This window comes from Hibiscus syriacus, unplaced genomic scaffold (genome assembly GCF_006381635.1).
Source record: "Hibiscus syriacus cultivar Baekdansim isolate YM2019G1 unplaced genomic scaffold, ASM638163v2 tig00002841_pilon, whole genome shotgun sequence".
NCBI lineage: Eukaryota > Viridiplantae > Streptophyta > Magnoliopsida > Malvales > Malvaceae > Hibiscus > Hibiscus syriacus.
The window spans coordinates 366,725-384,372 of record NW_024061948.1 but is presented as its reverse complement, the minus strand read 5'-3'; the positions used below and the strand labels follow the sequence as shown (position 1 = coordinate 384,372).

Sequence of the window (17,648 nt, the reverse complement as noted above, 5' to 3'; positions counted from 1 at the left end):
CCTGAGATTTAGAAGGAGAGAACAACACTCATCACAGGCCGCTTAATAAATTTATAAATATTATAAGTTTTAGAATAAAAAATATAATATCCCCTTATATTATTAATTTTATAATATTTATCATTTAAATCTTGATGAGTTAAAAAATATATATTTATCAACAATACATCAAATACTTGTCTCTCCAGAACTGATTTGAAAGTTTCATTAGGCATACAAATGAGAAAGCAAAGGCAGTCTTAAATTAATATAACAAAAGCTACAACTTAAAATAAGTTTTTTTTTATGTTTTTTTTCTTTTCCCAGCAAAACCCATGACTAAACTAACATCAGTTTACATTTAACCCTAAAAGTCTCTTGGATCAACAACCACATTCCCAATTTCTCCCATCATCCCTAGCTCATCTTCATCATCCATGGATCCATTCACTTTCTTCAAGTACCAAACGTCTTCGATTCTCGACATCGACGACCGATTAGGTACATGTTCCATGAGAGGATCAGAGACCCCTAACTCAGTTATAATCACCTCACAGTCCTTCACATTCTCGGCCAATCTCGATGCAAAGCTCCAGGCAGATTTCATCAGCTCCCCAAGCCTCTCCCCTTCACCAAGGAGTCCATAAAGGAACAAGAAACCAAATGGTTTCAATGGGTGATGAGCTTCACATGAGTTCCATATACTAAACATGGCCCAAGAGCTTGGAATTGTACTTATAATATCTTCAATACTGTTGTTCTTCTCTTTATCCTGTTTGAAATAAGATACCCATGTGCCAAGGCTGAGTTTTTCCTTGAGGATTGCTTCAATGTCAGTTAAAAATATGTCTTTGCCTTTGAGCTTGTTGTCATAAAAACAAATGGCTTGCTCTATGTTTAGCTTCTCTACTCTAATGTCTTGAGAAATACCCCCTTGATGATCCATTTCAAAACTGATGGGTTGTACAAATATCAGTAATGAACTCAAGTGTCTGTAATTGCATTTGGCAGTGAAGAGATTTGTGGAGGCTACATTGTCCTTTTCTGTTGCTAAGAATGTGTAGTGTGCTTCGTTGTTTATCAACCATTCTTCCATTGCTCTCACTAGTTTTAATCCAATCCCCATTCTCCTACATTGGTTTAAATATATACTAATCATTTGCAAGAAAATTAGGGTTTTGAGGATACATTTCGGGTATACCCTAAATATAGACGGTAAAACGGACATGAAAGATATTACAAAAAGAAAAAAAATCATACTATAATTGACATATGTCTAAGTTCTTGACTATCATATGATTAAAACTGTTCAGATATGTATTTCATATTATAATCAAGTGTCTAAGTATGTATTTCATGTGGATATCTGTTCAGATATGTTCAAAAAAAAGTGAAGAAAAAGAAGAAAAATAAACTTTTTTTAATAGTGTATTGTTTTCAAAAGTGGTTTTGCCCTAGAGACAATTGATTAAGATTTGTATTGTTTCATATTCAAAATGGGTTTTGCCATATAAAAGTCATGACGTAGTGATAAAAGAGAATATTGTTAATTTTAAAAAAAACGAGTTTGAACAACTGTCTCTACAAAGAGTGTATGCATTATCAATTTGTTAAAAAAAATTCTAAACATATACTATTTTATAATCACACATACTAATAAAAAAATATTTTTCCCCAAGACAAGTGAGTGAAGAAGATGAATAGTGACTGAACAATGAAACAAGAAAAGATCATAAAATAGGTGAGAGAGACAGAATGAATACCGATGTCTCGGAGACACCCGAAGGCCTAAAATGCAACCCAACTTGAAATATGATGCTCCAAATTTAGTCCCCACATGCTTGATGCAACCTCGGATCACTCCGACAAGCTCCCCATTTTCACGCAGCACAGCTACCTGTAGGCCATTTTTTTCAAGCACGTCAGCCGGCAATACGCTACAAAGATCATCAACAATGATCTCAAATGGGGACAATGAGAGATAAAGAAGGAACAAGATGATAGCTAAGCTAGGGTTAAACTCACCAGCATGAGATGAAGTGGAAAGAACCTAATTCTACACAAAGGGTCACCCACCATGTTTGTAAAAATGGAGGTCCCCTTATCATTAGACCCTAATATTTCACAGTTTTTCTCAAGCTTCCCCACCATTTCAATGTCTTTTTCATCATCAAATTCCCTAACCAGCACCTTATCCTCTATAGTAGTGTCAACCATCTTCTCTCCTTCGTTGTGTCTTAAAAGGAACAAGCTTGGATTTCAGCCTGATCTTTCTTGAAATGGGCTAACTGCCACAAAAACCCTCACTTTTCAATCTTTATTGAACGAGTGAAAGAACGATAGTAAGTAGGTGGCCGTGTTTGAAAGAGATAAAGAGAGTCTTTTTCTTATTCAGCAAGAACAATAAGGGGGTAAACTAGACATGCCCTGCACCGCAAATAGAAACATATGGTCATCAATCAAGTGATTTGCTGAATCTTTGTAATGACTCACATGTTCTTGGTACATACGTCATTTCCCCATTTTCTGTGTTCAAAATATCAAGGACGGGTCAATCGATAGCTATCTACATACACCATAGGAGCTTATTAATTACTTTGATCATAATATATAATACCGGTCTCATACGGTTCACCTGATTTGGATTGAATAGAGAGTCACAATCGATAATCTAGAGAAATGAGAAAAAAGGATTGGAGAAGATGATGAATAATGAGTGTTTTATCGAAGATTCTCTTCTTCAACCTTGTTTGTGTGAGTATATATGTCTTGCACAATAGTAAGATGATTGGTGTCAGTCTTAGGGTTGATGGCTATTGATAAGTTACATGTAGGTAGATCCGATTGTCATATAATAAATTTAAATTTAGTTGGTGATGAAATCAACAGCAATCATATCGAGAGAATGCAATCAAGTGGAAGAAATAATAATATTATCTCTGACGAGTTCTCAAATATCTTAAGAAAAACTGCAAAAGTTCTGGAATTCCTCGTATAATAAAATGACAATGAAAGCATAATTTAAGAAGAAATACAACAAATATATATATATATATACACACACAATATCCTATTTATGTGTATATATCATGGTTCATACCCAGCTGAAATATATCCAAACTTTATTCTGTTGACTGCATTAAGTTTTTGGTACAGACATAGTGGCCTGGTGTTCTAGGACCAGCTACAGAACATACTTCAGGCTGACATAAAGAAGAATTGAAAACAGTTAATAACAATCTGTTACAAAAATGCTCCAAGTTAGTATACCCGAATGTGATAATATTTGGGTTGTGACGGTTATAAATGATTCACCCATTCTGATTTGAATGGAGAGTTACAACCGGTGATTTTTGGGAGAACTACCATCGATGAATGGCACCTGGCTGAGAGAGAGAGTCTTGGGAGAAGACTTTAGTCTGGTATGGAAGATTTATATAGAGATTTTCAATATTGGTGTCAGGTTTAGGAACGTAATTACTAATTATTTGTGAAAGACAATAGGAGGAGATACAACATAAATAAATGTACAGCCCAAGGGGAGTCTAAACTAATATTTTACTGTATTCCAGCTGCATTTGCAACAGTTTTTCCTTGAACTGGAAATGATTGGTTTGTTTTGCAGAAACATATGTAACAGAGATTTAAGGTTCGAAAAGAGATTTTGGGGTACAGCAAATGCTAAAATCCGAGTGAGTACTGAAATGTTGGTATTCCGCTTGTTGTTTATGCAGCTAATATATTCCCTGCTGTTTGCCCTAGCTGAACCTGAATTCAATATGAGAATCCCATGTGATCATAAGCCTTGACCTGCAGTGCAGTCTAACAAGCTACCTACCTATATATATTATTCACCCCATCATCAATGATAAATCACATCCCAAAGCTGTTCTTTGAAAGCAGTCGTGGATTTTATCATTACTCTTCCTTTTGTCCTTTTACCTACATTACAAAACTCCCAACATTTGGCTGCAGCTTTTCACTATATTTTATATATTTAATGTTAGATAATGGTTATGCATTTGATACATATATATATATATATATATATATATATATATATATATATATATATACATATATATATGCGTAAATATTTTAGTTTTGTATAGATTTAGAATTGTAGATGAGTGAAAATAAAATGTTGAGATTAAATTTTTAATTTTTTTAGTGAATTTTTTTTTATTTTTTACTGTTAATTTCAGTAATCTATTTTCACTTATTCAATAGTTTTAAATATATGTAAAACTAAAAAAAATCACATTATGTAATTAGATTATATGGAAAGCTTTTTGAAAGTGGTAACATGAATTTTCAATGGAACATGTAACATGAATTTTCAATGGAACATGACAATAGTTAGTGACATGAGGATCGGGTTCGATCTTCCACAAAAGCCAATAACCAATAGACCAATGATAGGTTGACTCGTGGATTAAAAACTCATCCAATCAAAATTCCCAACTTGGTACGTAACCACTCGGACTGAATCAGATGAGTGTATCAGACGATCACGTGCCGAACATGACTCAAACGCCGTTCACCACCGCAACGGTTTGAACCTGTTTCAATTCCGCCGTTTACGGTTGACATGTCGGAGCCTCAAGAGGCAACCACATCAAATCCGTTGGACGAATCATACGGCACCACTCCTGTCTTTGTTGCAGCTTTGCCAGGTCTGGCTTGAGTTAATCAAGCGCTAGATGTAGCTTTAAGATATCAATGGTGGTCGACGCTTTCGTACAGTTCGGCGTGAAAGAAAATTTTAATATTTTTCTTTCTAATCATTGCTTTTTTTCTTTTCTTGACACTGAATCTGATTACTTTTTTCCCTTGGTTTGTTATGGAACTGAATGAAAAATGAAAGGAAAAGAATATTTAGGGATTTCTTGTCAGTCTTATGATTTTCTTTTCGACCGATCGAAACAGACGAGAGTGGGAAAATTGAAAGGAAAAGAGAGTATAAACAAGATAGTCCATGTTCACTTGTTTTAAGAGTTTAAACCATAAGAATGTTCGATAAATTATTCGTGTATCATTTATATAATGTTTAATTATATTTATTTATTAAATTAAATAAATGAGTATAAATAATTTTTTATATCCAATTATATATTAAACAAAAATGAATAGAGTTCATTTATGTTCACGAATAGATATATATTGAAAAGAAGATTCATATGATACATTCAACTCAATATTGAAAGACGATTGTAGAAGAGATTGTAACTGCCAAATGTTGACAATTGCATGGTATTCTAGATGGCAGCCAACAATTGTTGAACAATTTTACATGGCTTTCTAGATGGCAGTCGGTTGTTGTAAGAATTCAAAGGTGGACTGCCTAATTTTGTTGAAAATAAAAATGAGGAAAATGCATTTTAGTCCCTATATATTTTAGGGTATTTACAAGAATAGTCATTAAGCTTCAACTATAAATATCATATCCCATTTAGCTTTAAAATCAATCCCAAATCATTTCTTTCTCCCAATACTAGAGAGCTTTCTTGTAAGTTGTGAGTGTTTTGTAAACATCTGTAAATTTTCTCTCTTTAGTAAAGATCTGCAGCAGTGCGGAGACGTAGGCATAATTGGCTGAACTCCGTTATCAATTTCGGGTATTATTTTTCCGCTTTTATTCAGCATTCTCACTAATCTGGTTATAGGGAAATTACTAGTTTATTTTCCAACATCAAGTTGTCATGTATCGAAGCTTCAGGCAAGTATGCAAAAAGATGGAGCTCCCATTACGATACGGGAGAGCAAGAGCAGGAGGCAGGTCGACAACATTTGTAAAAATGGCTGCATGTTCTCAGACAGCAAACGTAGAGATAGTTAAAAAGCGTGAACTTCGAATGAACATCTTCGTTACAAGCATTGCATCTTTGACGGTTGCTTTTTTCGTGTAAGCATTCTCGAACGTTTAGGGGTGAACAAAACTCGACTAATTTGACAAATTGAATTTTTCAACTCGACTTAAATTGATTTCGAGTTGTAATTTTATAAATTCAATTCAATTTGAAAAATGTCAAGTTCAAGTCGAGTTATAAAGCACAACTCGAATAATTCGAAATTTTTAGTAATTAGTGCAATAATTTTTGAGTTTGAGTAAAGTCCCTCAAATCTGTGTGATATATATATGTATTATAAAAAATTATTTAAATTGAAATCAAATAATATCATAATATTATAAATATTTACAATTAAATTTAACAGAAACTCGAAAACTCGACTCGACTAGAAAAATTCCAAGACAAATACTTGAGTTGTAAAATAAGACTTGTCAACTTGAATAACTCAAAAAAATTTAACTCGACTCAACTCAATCGAATGCTCACCCCTCCCGACGTTCTTATATACAACCATCAGATTCAACAGTACAATAGGGTTATGGATCAAAGAGACAGTAGATTTGTTGAGGATGTCACATTAAAATCATCCACTTATGAAGAGCTAAAGAATGCAACCAAAAATTTCGTATTGAATTGGCAAAGGCAGATACGGTACAGTCTTCAGAGGTGCCATATTGAACGGGAAACGGATTGTAGTCATCAAGAGACTCGAAAGATTAGCTGGCCGAAGGAGAAAGATATTTCAGAAATAAACTGTGATGAGTGTTCATAATCGTTAATCTTTGTTCGTTATTTCTTCGATTTTGTGGAGTTATTGCTGTTGATTTAGTTGTGTTATGCCTATTTTCGTGCAGATACTTACTTTCCAGAATTAGTGATAAAACGAAAGAATTCTGTATTTTTATTATTATTTGGTCACGGCTGGAGACATGAACACGACTCTGGGCACGACGCGGTCTGACGTGGCAGTTTCTAGAATGTCCAGTCAGCGACGGTTTCTAGAAGACTTTGTCCGCACGCCTTCTGGAAGATTGACGAGTAGAGTTGCATTATGAGACTAGTTTAAGTTTGAATTTAAATTTAAAAAAAAATTATCTTTTGTATTATTTTATTATTTTCTTTGCTTATCCTTTAGGCTTTTAGAGGCTATAAATACCCACTTGGGGTAAGCCTAAACTGATCACTCAAATTACATTCTTCTTTTCTCTCTAGTTTTATTAAAGTTTTCTTTTTTTACTTTTTAAGTTTTTCCCTTTTTTCTTTTATTTTCAAGCTTTGTTTTCAAAATGCTAAGTATGAATTTTGTCATGCTTAGCTAAACTTTTCAAAAGCCGAGAGATATCGCGATGATTCAATTCCAACGTGAGAATTGAAAAGGTCCCTTAATATCTTCGAAATATCTCTCTCAATCTCTGCGTTTATTTTTCAAAATCAAAACAGTTTTCAAAATCAAAGATTGACTTTGGTCAAGAGGTTGTTGCGATTAAATGTGTGGGAGGAAGAATCGGCTTATAGAAAGCAAATCGACTTCCTGGGAACACACTTGGCGAGATAGTTTCGCCAAGAGGGAATTGAGATTGAAATTGACGGTTATCGAAGCAACAATCAGAGTCGGAAGCCACGAACTTAAACTGTAATTGATCTACGATAATTGATGTTGTTAGAATCAATTACCGAAGTCAGAATAAAAGATTGCCTTGGGTATTCGGTATAAAAGATAGAGTCACGGGGATAGCCCTTGTAGACAAAGTAACCGACGTGAATCCCGAAGAGAAAATCTTATTCGATGATCATAAGGAAATTGAGTCAAAGCAAGGCTTGAGGCTATTTTTACAGTATTTATTCACAACTTTTATTCTCTTATTTTTTACTTTAACTATCTCATTGTACCAAAACCCCCCATTTTTATCTTTCACACCTGACATAGACCAATCAAACATAAATTAAGAATTTTCCAAGTCCCTGTGGATTTGACCCTACTTCTCTATGCTACGAATTTTCCTTTATTTATTATCCGAGAAGAAGGAAATTATTTTGACATCGAACGAAAGTTGTCAAATTGGCGTCATTGCCCGGGACTTCGCCAAAGTTACTAATTTTTGTTTGCTTTTAATTTATGACCAGGTCTAATCCGGGAGCATTAGTGGAGTACGACTCGAAGATTGATGCTAAAGCTAGGAGACTCCACGCACAGACACTTCGGGAAAGAAGGAGACAAAAAACAAATCCAGAAGAAGAATCAAACTCAGGTGAATTCGCTAATACAATTCCGATGGCCGAACCTACTATTCGGGAGTTAGCCGCGACACCCACTGAACAAGGACCTATGTGCATTGATTTTCCCCAAGGCGAAACTCCATACCAGTTGAAGACCGACCTTATTCATCTCCTCCCTACATTCCGTGGATTGCTGAACGAGGATCCACACAAACATCTCAAGGAATTTCATATGGTCTGCTCTAGCATGAGACCACAGGGAGTAACCGAGGACCAAATAAAACTTAGAGCTTTTCCTTTTTCCTTAGTCGATTCGGATAAGGAGTTATTATTTTATCTTCCTCCTAATTCTAGTACTACATGGGCTCAAATGACTCGTCTTTTTCTTGACAGGTTTTTCCCTACGGCAAAAGTAAGTGAACTACGAAGGAGAATACTTAGAATCAAGCAGCTTGATGGAGAGTCACTTTACGACTACTGGGAGCGTTTTAAGAAGTTATGTTCTAGTTGCCCACAACATGGGTTAACTGAACAAACACTCCTTCAATACTTTTATGAAGGATTATCTCCCCTGGAAATGAAGATGATCGATGCTGCCAGCAGTGGAGCCTTGGTAAATATGACTCCTACTGAGGCTAGAGACTTAATATCGACAATGGCCGCAAATTCCCAACAATTTCACACAAACAATGAACATTCTCAAAGGGTTCATGAGATAAGTTCATATTCCTTAGAAAATAAAATTGACAAGTTAACTGAAGTCGTAAATTCTCTTGTTGCAGGAAAGACAAGACAAAACCGATTATGTGGAATATGTGCACTACCTGATCATCCAACAGACGGTTGTCCACTGATTCAAGACGACGCAGCAGCTCAAGTCAACGCAGTCGGAAACTTTCCGGGACCTCCCCAAAGAGCTTATAATCCCTACGGAAATACATACAACCCAGGATGGAGGGATCATCCGAATTTCAACTATGCTCAGAACTCAAGACCAAATCAAGGCTATCAAGCGAGACCACCTCCACCATAACAACAGCCGCAAAAGACATCACTAGAGTCGATTGTCGAGAGGTTAGCACTATCCCAGGAAAAATTCCAGACTCGAACTGAAGCCCACTTCCAAGAGATGGACAAACAGATAAGCCAATTGACTCAAGCCGTAGGGAGATTAGAGTCACAAATGAGGCTACCATCACAAACTGAACCGAATCCAATAGAGAATGTTAGTGACATCACCCTTCGAAGCGGTACAATTGTTGAACAACCAGACCCAAAGAAGGTAAGTGAAAGATCCTGGAATAAAGAAGAAGATTCGAACTCCCAGAGGGAAGAAGAAGCTGATGATGCAGGATTCTAGAAAGAGAATGATAAAGAGCAAATAGACGACCTGACGCCATCCCCCTATGACGTGCCACCGCCTTTTCCATCGAGGTTAGTTAAAAAGGATAAAAAGACTGAGGTAAAGGAAATATTAGACATACTTCGGAAGGTGGAAGTTGACATACCTCTACTCGAGGTTATCCAGAAAGTTCCAAGGTATTGCCGACTTTTGAAGGATCTCTGTACGACTAAAAGAAAGCTTACCGGGGTCGAGAAAGTGGATTTAGGCACGAACGTCTCAGCAGTTTTCTAACGACCGCTTCCACCGAAGTGTAAAGACCAAGGTATATTTTCAATACCTTGTAAAATTGGTGAAGTTAAAATCAAGCGAGCTATGTGCGATCTAGGTGCCTCTATCAATGTAATGCCTCTCTCAGTCTATAATTTAATTTCCACCAAGCCTTTGAAGGAGACGAGAGTTACACTTCAGTTAGCCGATAAATCAATTATTTATCCTGAAGGACTCATAGAGAATGCTCTAGTAGAGGTAGAAAATTTAATTTTCCCTGGTGATTTTTATGTGATTGATATGGAAAATGTTCGTAGCAACATTGGTTTTGAAATCCTCCTCGGTCGTCCCTTTCTGAGCACGACAAATGTAAAAATTGATGTTCGAAGCGGTATTATTACTATGGAGTTCTACGGTGAGATCTTAAAATTTGATGTTTATAAAGCAATGAGATATCCGGATAACGTTCATAGTATTAATTTTGTTGGCATTTTTGAACTTGTTGATGGTAAATCTAACTTGGTTGATGATTTATGCAAGGAGTCGGATGATAACAAAGACGACATAAGGGAGTTGAAAAATATTTCAGTTGTTGATTCAAATTTGATCTTAACTCCTTTAAAAACTAAAGATTTATCTTCCTTTTTGCAGGCACCAAAAATTAAGTCGAAATCATCAATGAGTCGTTTGAAGAAATCATTTTTTTGGTAAAAAAGATGTTTTGACGGCCATTCTTCTGGACAAGATTTTAAAATTGGGAAATATCTGAAGAAATCTTTGTGAGAATTTTCAAATTTCTCATAAAGAACTTCTTAGTTGGAAAAAGCGAATGAAGTGGAAGTGTCTGTCACAGAACCTATAGTCTGAATCAGGTCGTCGAGCTAACGACGTTAAACAAAAGCGCTTCATGGGAGGCAACCCATTGTTTTCAATTTCGTTACATTTTTTATTTTTATCTTCACTTTTTGTTTCATTTTTATTCAATCAAACATGTTTAATTTAATTCATATTTTTATTTTGCAGGAACCAAATATTTTTTCAAACTTAAAAGACGAAGAATTGTGGAAATTTCATTCGAACTATGTCAATTTCGAAACCCACAGAGCAGTGAACAGTCGCACAAAGCAGGAAAAAACCCCAGCCCATGCGTACCGTTTCATTAAACGGCGCACGTTAGCAAAGCCCTTGGAGGAGGGTGGCGCACGTTAGCAAAATCCAAATGGATGAAGCCCACGACGGCCTCCACTCCATCGAGACGAACATCACAGAGATCCTCTTCTACCTCTGTCCTAGCGCCTCTCATCGCGGCCGAGGACGTGGCCGTGGTTGACATTAAATCCGGGGAGTACTTTGTTCCTTCTCTTGCACTTTAATTTTTTCGTTTTGAGGCAAAATGCTTTAAGTGAGGGGGAGTAGAGTAGAGTGTAGGATTGAATTTCCCTTTGCTTATCTTTATGTTTCAATTCAAGTATGTGTTGGTTGAATTTGCGGAAACTTCACTGAATTTATTTGTTTTGTTGATTTTTTTTTTGGAATGTTATGCTTGTTTGGGAACACATAATTGTTTAGGTTATGATGTTCTTGATATCGAATAGCATGAATTGTGATAAGTTGGTGTTTTTGTGATATTCCATGACTTTGTTGGTTGAAATGTGATTAGCTCAATGCATGAAACAATTTGGTGAGATTTGAGCCTTACGAGCATATCATTTGTGCTCTCATTTTGTTTGATTGAGTGTATCGAATTTGGCATTGGTATTCTAGAACCTGCATGTTAAATACTGTCGAGATTACACATGAACATGATGCTTAAAGATGATTTGGGCACCTTAGGATTAACCATTTCGTTTCCCCACTAAATAGCCTACCCATGCATTTTCCCCTTAGTTAAACACTTTGAGTCTTTCTCGTTTCTTTGTTTTCACCATATTATAAACCCGAGTCTTTTTATTTTATCCCTCTTTTCTACCTTCTTCAGGGCAAATGAATAATTTTACCATTATATGCTCCATCGAAAAAAAAGGGTTGAATGTGGAAAAAAACAGCAATTCGAACGAAAAAAAGACTATTCGAAAGAAAAAGAAAAAAAGATGTGAAATGAAAAACGAAACAAAAACAAAGAGAAAAAAATGCATTTTGTTGTTTGATATATGTAGTCTTTTTATCTTGCTGTGCTTAATATTTGTTTTGATGGAGTTGAAATTATTATTTGTAAGTTCCTTGCCTTGAATTTTTTGCCTTATATTTAGCCTTTTCCCTACCTTTACCTAAGCTCCGTTACAACCAATAAAAGACCCTTTGATTTATGCATCTTGTTCTTATTAGTAGTGGAGATTTGATTTACTTGCAGGCTTATGGTAATACCGTATAAATTCTGACATTGAGCATTTCTTTACCCCAAACACATTAAGTGATTTGAGTGCATCCCGGTAAGGTGTTGAGTTATGAGCATTTAGATTAATGAATGAATGGATATTACAATTGCACTTGACTTGTTCCAATTGGTGATGTTCAATTGATTGATTTCTTGACTTGAATAGTTATTGTGGTCTCTACCTTGCTTCCTTGAATGTGAAACTTGACAAAGAACGTTTAATGAAGTGTTTGACTGATTTGGTTAATCATACTTGAGGACAAACATGAGATAAGTGAGGGGGAATTTGATTAGTGTTCAGAATCGTTAATCTTTGTTCGTTATTTCTTCGATTTTGTGGAGTTATTACTGCTGATTTGGTTGTGTTATGCCTATTTTCGTGCAGGTCCTTACTTTCCAGAATTAGTAATAAAACGGGCGAATTCTGCATTTTTTTATTATTTGGTCACGGCTGGAGACATGGGCACAACTCTGGGCGCGACGCGGTCTAACGTGGCAGTTTGTAAAAGGTCCAGTCAGCGGCGGTTTCTAGAAGACTTTGTCCGCACGCCTTCTGAAAGATTAACGAGTAGAGTTGCATTATGAGACTAGTTTAAGTTTGAATTTAAATTTAAAAACAATTATCTTTTGTATTATTTTATTATTTTCTTTTCTTATCCTTTAGGCTTTGAGAGGCTATAAATACCCACTTGGGGTAAGCCTAAAATGATCACTTAAATTACATTCTTCTTTTCTCTCTAGTTTTATTAAAATTTTCTCTTTTTACTTTTCAAGTTTTTCCTTTTTTCTTTTATTTTCAAGCTTTGTTTTCAAAATACTAAGTATGAATTTTGTCATGCTTAGCTAAACTTTTCAAAAGCCGAGAGTTGTCGCGATAATTCAATTCCAACGGGAGAATTGAAACGGTCCCTTAATATCTTCTGAATATCTCTCTCAATCTCTGCGCTTATTTTTCAAAATAAAACAGTTTTCAAAATCAAAGATTGACTTTGGTCAAGAGGTTGTTGCGATTAAATGTGTGGGAGGAAAATTCGGCTTATAGAAAGCAAATCGACTTCATGGGAACACACTTGGCGAGATAGTTTCGCCAAGAGGAAATTGAGACCAGAATTGACGGTTATCGAAGCAACAATCCGAGTCGGAAGCCACTAACTTAAACTGTAATTGATCTACGACAATTGATGTTGTTAGAATCAATTACCAAAGCCGAAATAAAAGATTGTCTTGGGTATTCGGTATACAAGATAGAGTCACGGGGGTAGCCCTTGTAGACAAAGTAACCGACGTGAATCCCAAAGAGAAATCTTATTCGATGATCATAAAGAAACTGAGTCAAAGCAAGGCTTGAGGCTATTTTTACAGTATTTATTCACAACATTTATTCTCTTATTTTTTACTTTAATTATTTTTATTTATTTAATCGTTTGTATTACTATCTCATTCTACCAAACCCCCCATTTTTATCTTTCACACCTGACATAGACCAATAAAACATAAATTAAGAATTTTTCAAATCCTTGTGGATTCGATCCTATTTTTCTACGCTATGAATTTTCCTTTATTTATTATCCGAGAAGAAGGAAATTATTTTGACATCGAACGACAATTGTCAAACTGAAAGGGAAAACTCATCACAGGAACCTAGTTCAATTACTTGGCTACTGCTATGATGGAACCAATAGGCTGTTGGTGTATGAGCACATGAAAAATTGGTCACTTTTAAATTTTCTCTTTAGGTCTAATTTGAAGATAAATTGGGAAGGAAGAATTGCCATCATATTTGAATACACTAAATTTCATCCTTATATTATATAATATATATATATTTATATTATAAATTATACTATATTTACATTTTTTTCTTTTTCAGGGCCCAACAGTGGACCAAACCCAAGTGACCCGGACCCAACTGATGCTTCCAGAACCCTAGCAAGCATTTCATCTCGCGCCGTAACTCCCTTGGTCAGAGTTTCATCTCGCGCCACAACTTCCTTGGTCAGAGTTCCCTCGCGCCTCACGCACCTCCACAGCCGGTTTTCTCGGCGTCGTGATCACATGAAACACCAAAAAAACGACCTCATCAGAATCGTGGACTCTCATCTACCAACAAGTCGAGTTTCACTCGGATCAAAACACTAAAAATAGGACAATATTTTGTATTATAAATAGACGCATGTAATCAACAGTATGGAGGGGATTTTTTGGATACAAAATACAAGAAGAAGGTTACTAGCAATTTTTAGCAAAAACAGAGCTTTTTTCTTTTGCAAATTTTCGAGAGAACAATAGGTAAAGTTCTTACCTTTTGGTAGTTATTTTGCATGCTCGCCCGTTTGCTTCTCTTTTTCTTTTTCTTATATACTCAAAATACGCTAAAAACACCGATGAACAGGGGGGTTTCCGAAGTTCTCGAACCCAGATTCATACCCTGAGGCTTTGTTTTTGAGAAAACTGTTTAGGTTTTCAAAACGAGGGCACCGAGAGCTTTAAAAAAATAAAAACTTTTTTCGATTTTGCCACCGATGACGGCGGCCGGCGAGGTGGCGCGGTGCCGGAATCTGGGTTCACATGAACCCCACGACGGCGTGTTCATCTTTCTGGATGAACATTTGAAAGAAAGCATTGAGAGAAGGAGAGGCTCTCGGTGGGAAGGAGAGAAAATGAAGCTAAAAAACTTTTGATCCAGGCTTATATCAGATCCGTGTTTTTGGTAATAAATTAGGGTAAACTACTCTTTCGGTCCCTCCTTCCTTGAAGGCTCGTTATTTTGGTCCCAAATCCGATTTTAAATTCCGATTTACTTTCAAATTGGCCACTTGATTTGCTTTTCTTTTCATCCCGATCCTTATTATATATATACATACTAAAATATATTTATTTTTTTTGGTGTTTTATTTATTTGTTATATTATACCATTTTTCATTATTTCTTATATATACACGTAGATATATTATCGTTCGTACTTCTTTTTTATTTTCATTTCATTTTGCATCTTTCTTTTTGTTTTATACTAATATCTTGTTTAAACGTTATTATATATATATATGTTTTGTATTTTATCTTATTATTTCCTTACTTTTGTATTACTATAATTATTTAATTTTTCTATTATTATTATATATTTTTTCCCTCTCTCTCATATTTAGCTATTCTATGTATATATGGAATTAATACTATTATATGTTTTTTTTATTAATTTTACCTTATACGCTACTATTTTACATTTTTTATATACATATGTACGTTTTATTTAATTCTTATCGCTTTACATTTATATACTATCTTATTTCACCTTTATTATGTTCTATTTATTTATTTATTCCTTTCTTTTTTCCGTTTTATTGGGTCTTGTTTTCTTATTTCTTTATTCTTTCTTTTTTATCATATCACATGTTGTCATACTTGTCTTCATTTTTATTTCCTTCATGTTCTATATCTCCATGACGATTATGTTACTTTTGGTGTATCATCTATTGTTATTTTTGTTCTTTGTTTTGTTTTCTTTATCTTTCAATTTTAATTCATTTTCATCACCTTTTCTAATATACGTTCGGCTCCTAAAAGGTTCACTTTCAAGTCAATCAATTGTAAGTAATCGGATCGATATTTTACCTTCCAATTTAAAATTACGATTTTCTTAATTAAAGACAACTGGAAATTACACAGTACTGAAAGGGCAGTTCAAGGGTGCTAACCCTTCCTTGACTGTAACCGACTCCCGAATCCGACACATCTTTGGTAAGACGCAGATTAGGTAAGAAATAAGGTACCCGGTCAACCCATTTATTTTTAAATAAATGATCGGTGGCGACTCCAATCCACTTTTTCCTAAGTCGAAGCCCAATTCCGGGGCCCAACCGAAAGACGGTTACGACAGCTTGGCGACTCCACTGGGGACCCAGGTAAGTGGGTCAGGCTAAGGTAATTTCCAGTTGTCTTTTTAATGAAAATGGTAAGTTTGAACTTTAAGGTAACATTTCGATCCTTATTACTTACTTTTGGTTATATTTTTTTGAGTAAATAGTTGGACTGACCGTTTTCTAATGATTTCAGTTTTCCAAACTTTTTCATCCAAAGGCTCTATACCCGAGCTCCGAACCCTTTAAGTGGGGGTGAAAGCGACGCATTCGTGTGAATTTATTCACCGCATATGCCTAGCAAGTAGCCTTCGGGATTCATATACCTTATGTCTTCGTGTGAATTTATTCTCCGCATAGACATAAGGGAATGTGTCCCCTCGAGTTTAACTTAGTCCACACAAGCCTGTGATGGGTTTAGGACTAAGGGTCTGGTAAGCCCAAGGGGGCACCAGCAAGGAGAACTCGGGTACCGTTTTTAGAACCTAAACCAGGAGACTTCGAAGAAATAGAGCCTACCCCAAAACCACATTCCAAAACCTAGGACAATTGTTTCCTAATCATTTGTTTTTTTCTTATGTTTTTATTGCCATTTATTTCTTGTTATTTTTATTTATTTTCATTTATTTTTTATTTTACTAACCATTTGCCTTTGTGTTTGTTTTTAGCATTTACATCATAACAAGAGGCCATTGATCCCTAAAAAGACGTTCATTACGCACAAAATAATCTGAATTAATGGATAAAGGTGTTGTAATACAAGAGATTAAAAACCCTGAGGTACGACTATGGTCCGAGAAGACTCAGAAGGAAAAGGGAGACAGTCTTCAAGACAGCTATGTGTCAGAGCTGGTTAGCTACGCCTCGATCAGCCTAAAGCAAAATGACGTACAAGAGCTCCGGGATATCTGGGACAGTTGGAAGAATGAAGTGAAACAGAAGTTCAGCCAACGGTACGGTGATGTTGCACTTTTGCTTCATGTTAAGATTGATGAGCCCTTAGTTAGAGCCTTGGTTCAATTCTGGAACCCGGGATACAGTTGCTTCACCTTTAACCGGGAAGACATGGTGCCCACCATAGAAGAGTACACTACACTGCTGCATTGTGAAAACATCAAACTCGAGCGGGCCTACCTTAAGCACATTAAAAGTCAACCTTTCAAAAATACACTAGCTAAGGTTGCCGGAGTTGATGAAAAATGGGTAACTGACCGAGCTCGATGTAAGGGTAGTGGAGAAGGAATCGCTTGGCTTCATATCAAACAACTAATGAAGCACCATCCTGATGAATGGAAGACAATAGACCTGTTTGCATTAGGTCTGTATGGTCTAATTTTATTCCCAAAGACCTTGGGATACATCGATGCCACCGTAGTGGAGCTATTCGAACAACTCTCGAGAAGGGTCAATCCAGCACCAGCCATCTTGGCTGAGACCTTTCGATCTCTCAATCATTGCCGAAGAACTGGCGGAGGAAGATTCACCGGGTGCATTCAGCTCCTTCAAGTCTGGATTCACAGCCACTTCTGGAAGACGGACGGGGTTGCCTACCGCCGTTTCAGCACCACCTATTCACCTCTAGGTGAATTTATTACCTTAAAATGGCATGAAGGCGCCTCGAAAGAAAAATGGATGAAGGTCTTTACGCATCTTCAAGACCGAGATATTGTTTGGAGAGCCCCTTGGTTATTCCTCAGTGATGTTCTTTTTCGATGTGGTGACTCCGACACTGTGACCTTACTTGGACTTTGGGGAGC

The 17,648-nt window shown here is 35.9% G+C and overlaps 1 protein-coding gene across 1 annotated transcript; it reads right to left on the bottom strand.

Moving 5' to 3' along the window:
• Nucleotides 1-346: 346 nt before the first annotated feature.
• On the bottom strand, nt 347-2,196 carry LOC120158154 (probable N-acetyltransferase HLS1). Its single transcript, XM_039169069.1, has 3 exons — nt 2,005-2,196; nt 1,743-1,876; nt 347-1,109 (listed from the first exon to the last, which is right to left on the bottom strand). Exons 1-3 carry the CDS (start codon nt 2,194-2,196, stop codon nt 347-349), a joined length of 1,089 nt encoding a protein of 362 aa, XP_039025000.1.
• Between the last annotated feature and the right edge of the window lie 15,452 nt (nt 2,197-17,648).

Bases quoted from the DNA above. Each gene is read 5' to 3' on its own strand.
- LOC120158154 (XM_039169069.1), bottom strand. From the start codon at position 2,196: ATGGTTGACACTACTATAGAGGATAAGGTGCTGGTTAGGGAATTTGAT. The intron at 1,877-2,004 runs GTGAGTTTAACC...AATGGCCTACAG, and splicing joins TTCCACTTCATCTCATGCTG to GTAGCTGTGCTGCGTGAAAA. The intron at 1,110-1,742 runs GTATTCATTCTG...AAACCAATGTAG, and splicing joins CGGGTGTCTCCGAGACATCG to GAGAATGGGGATTGGATTAA.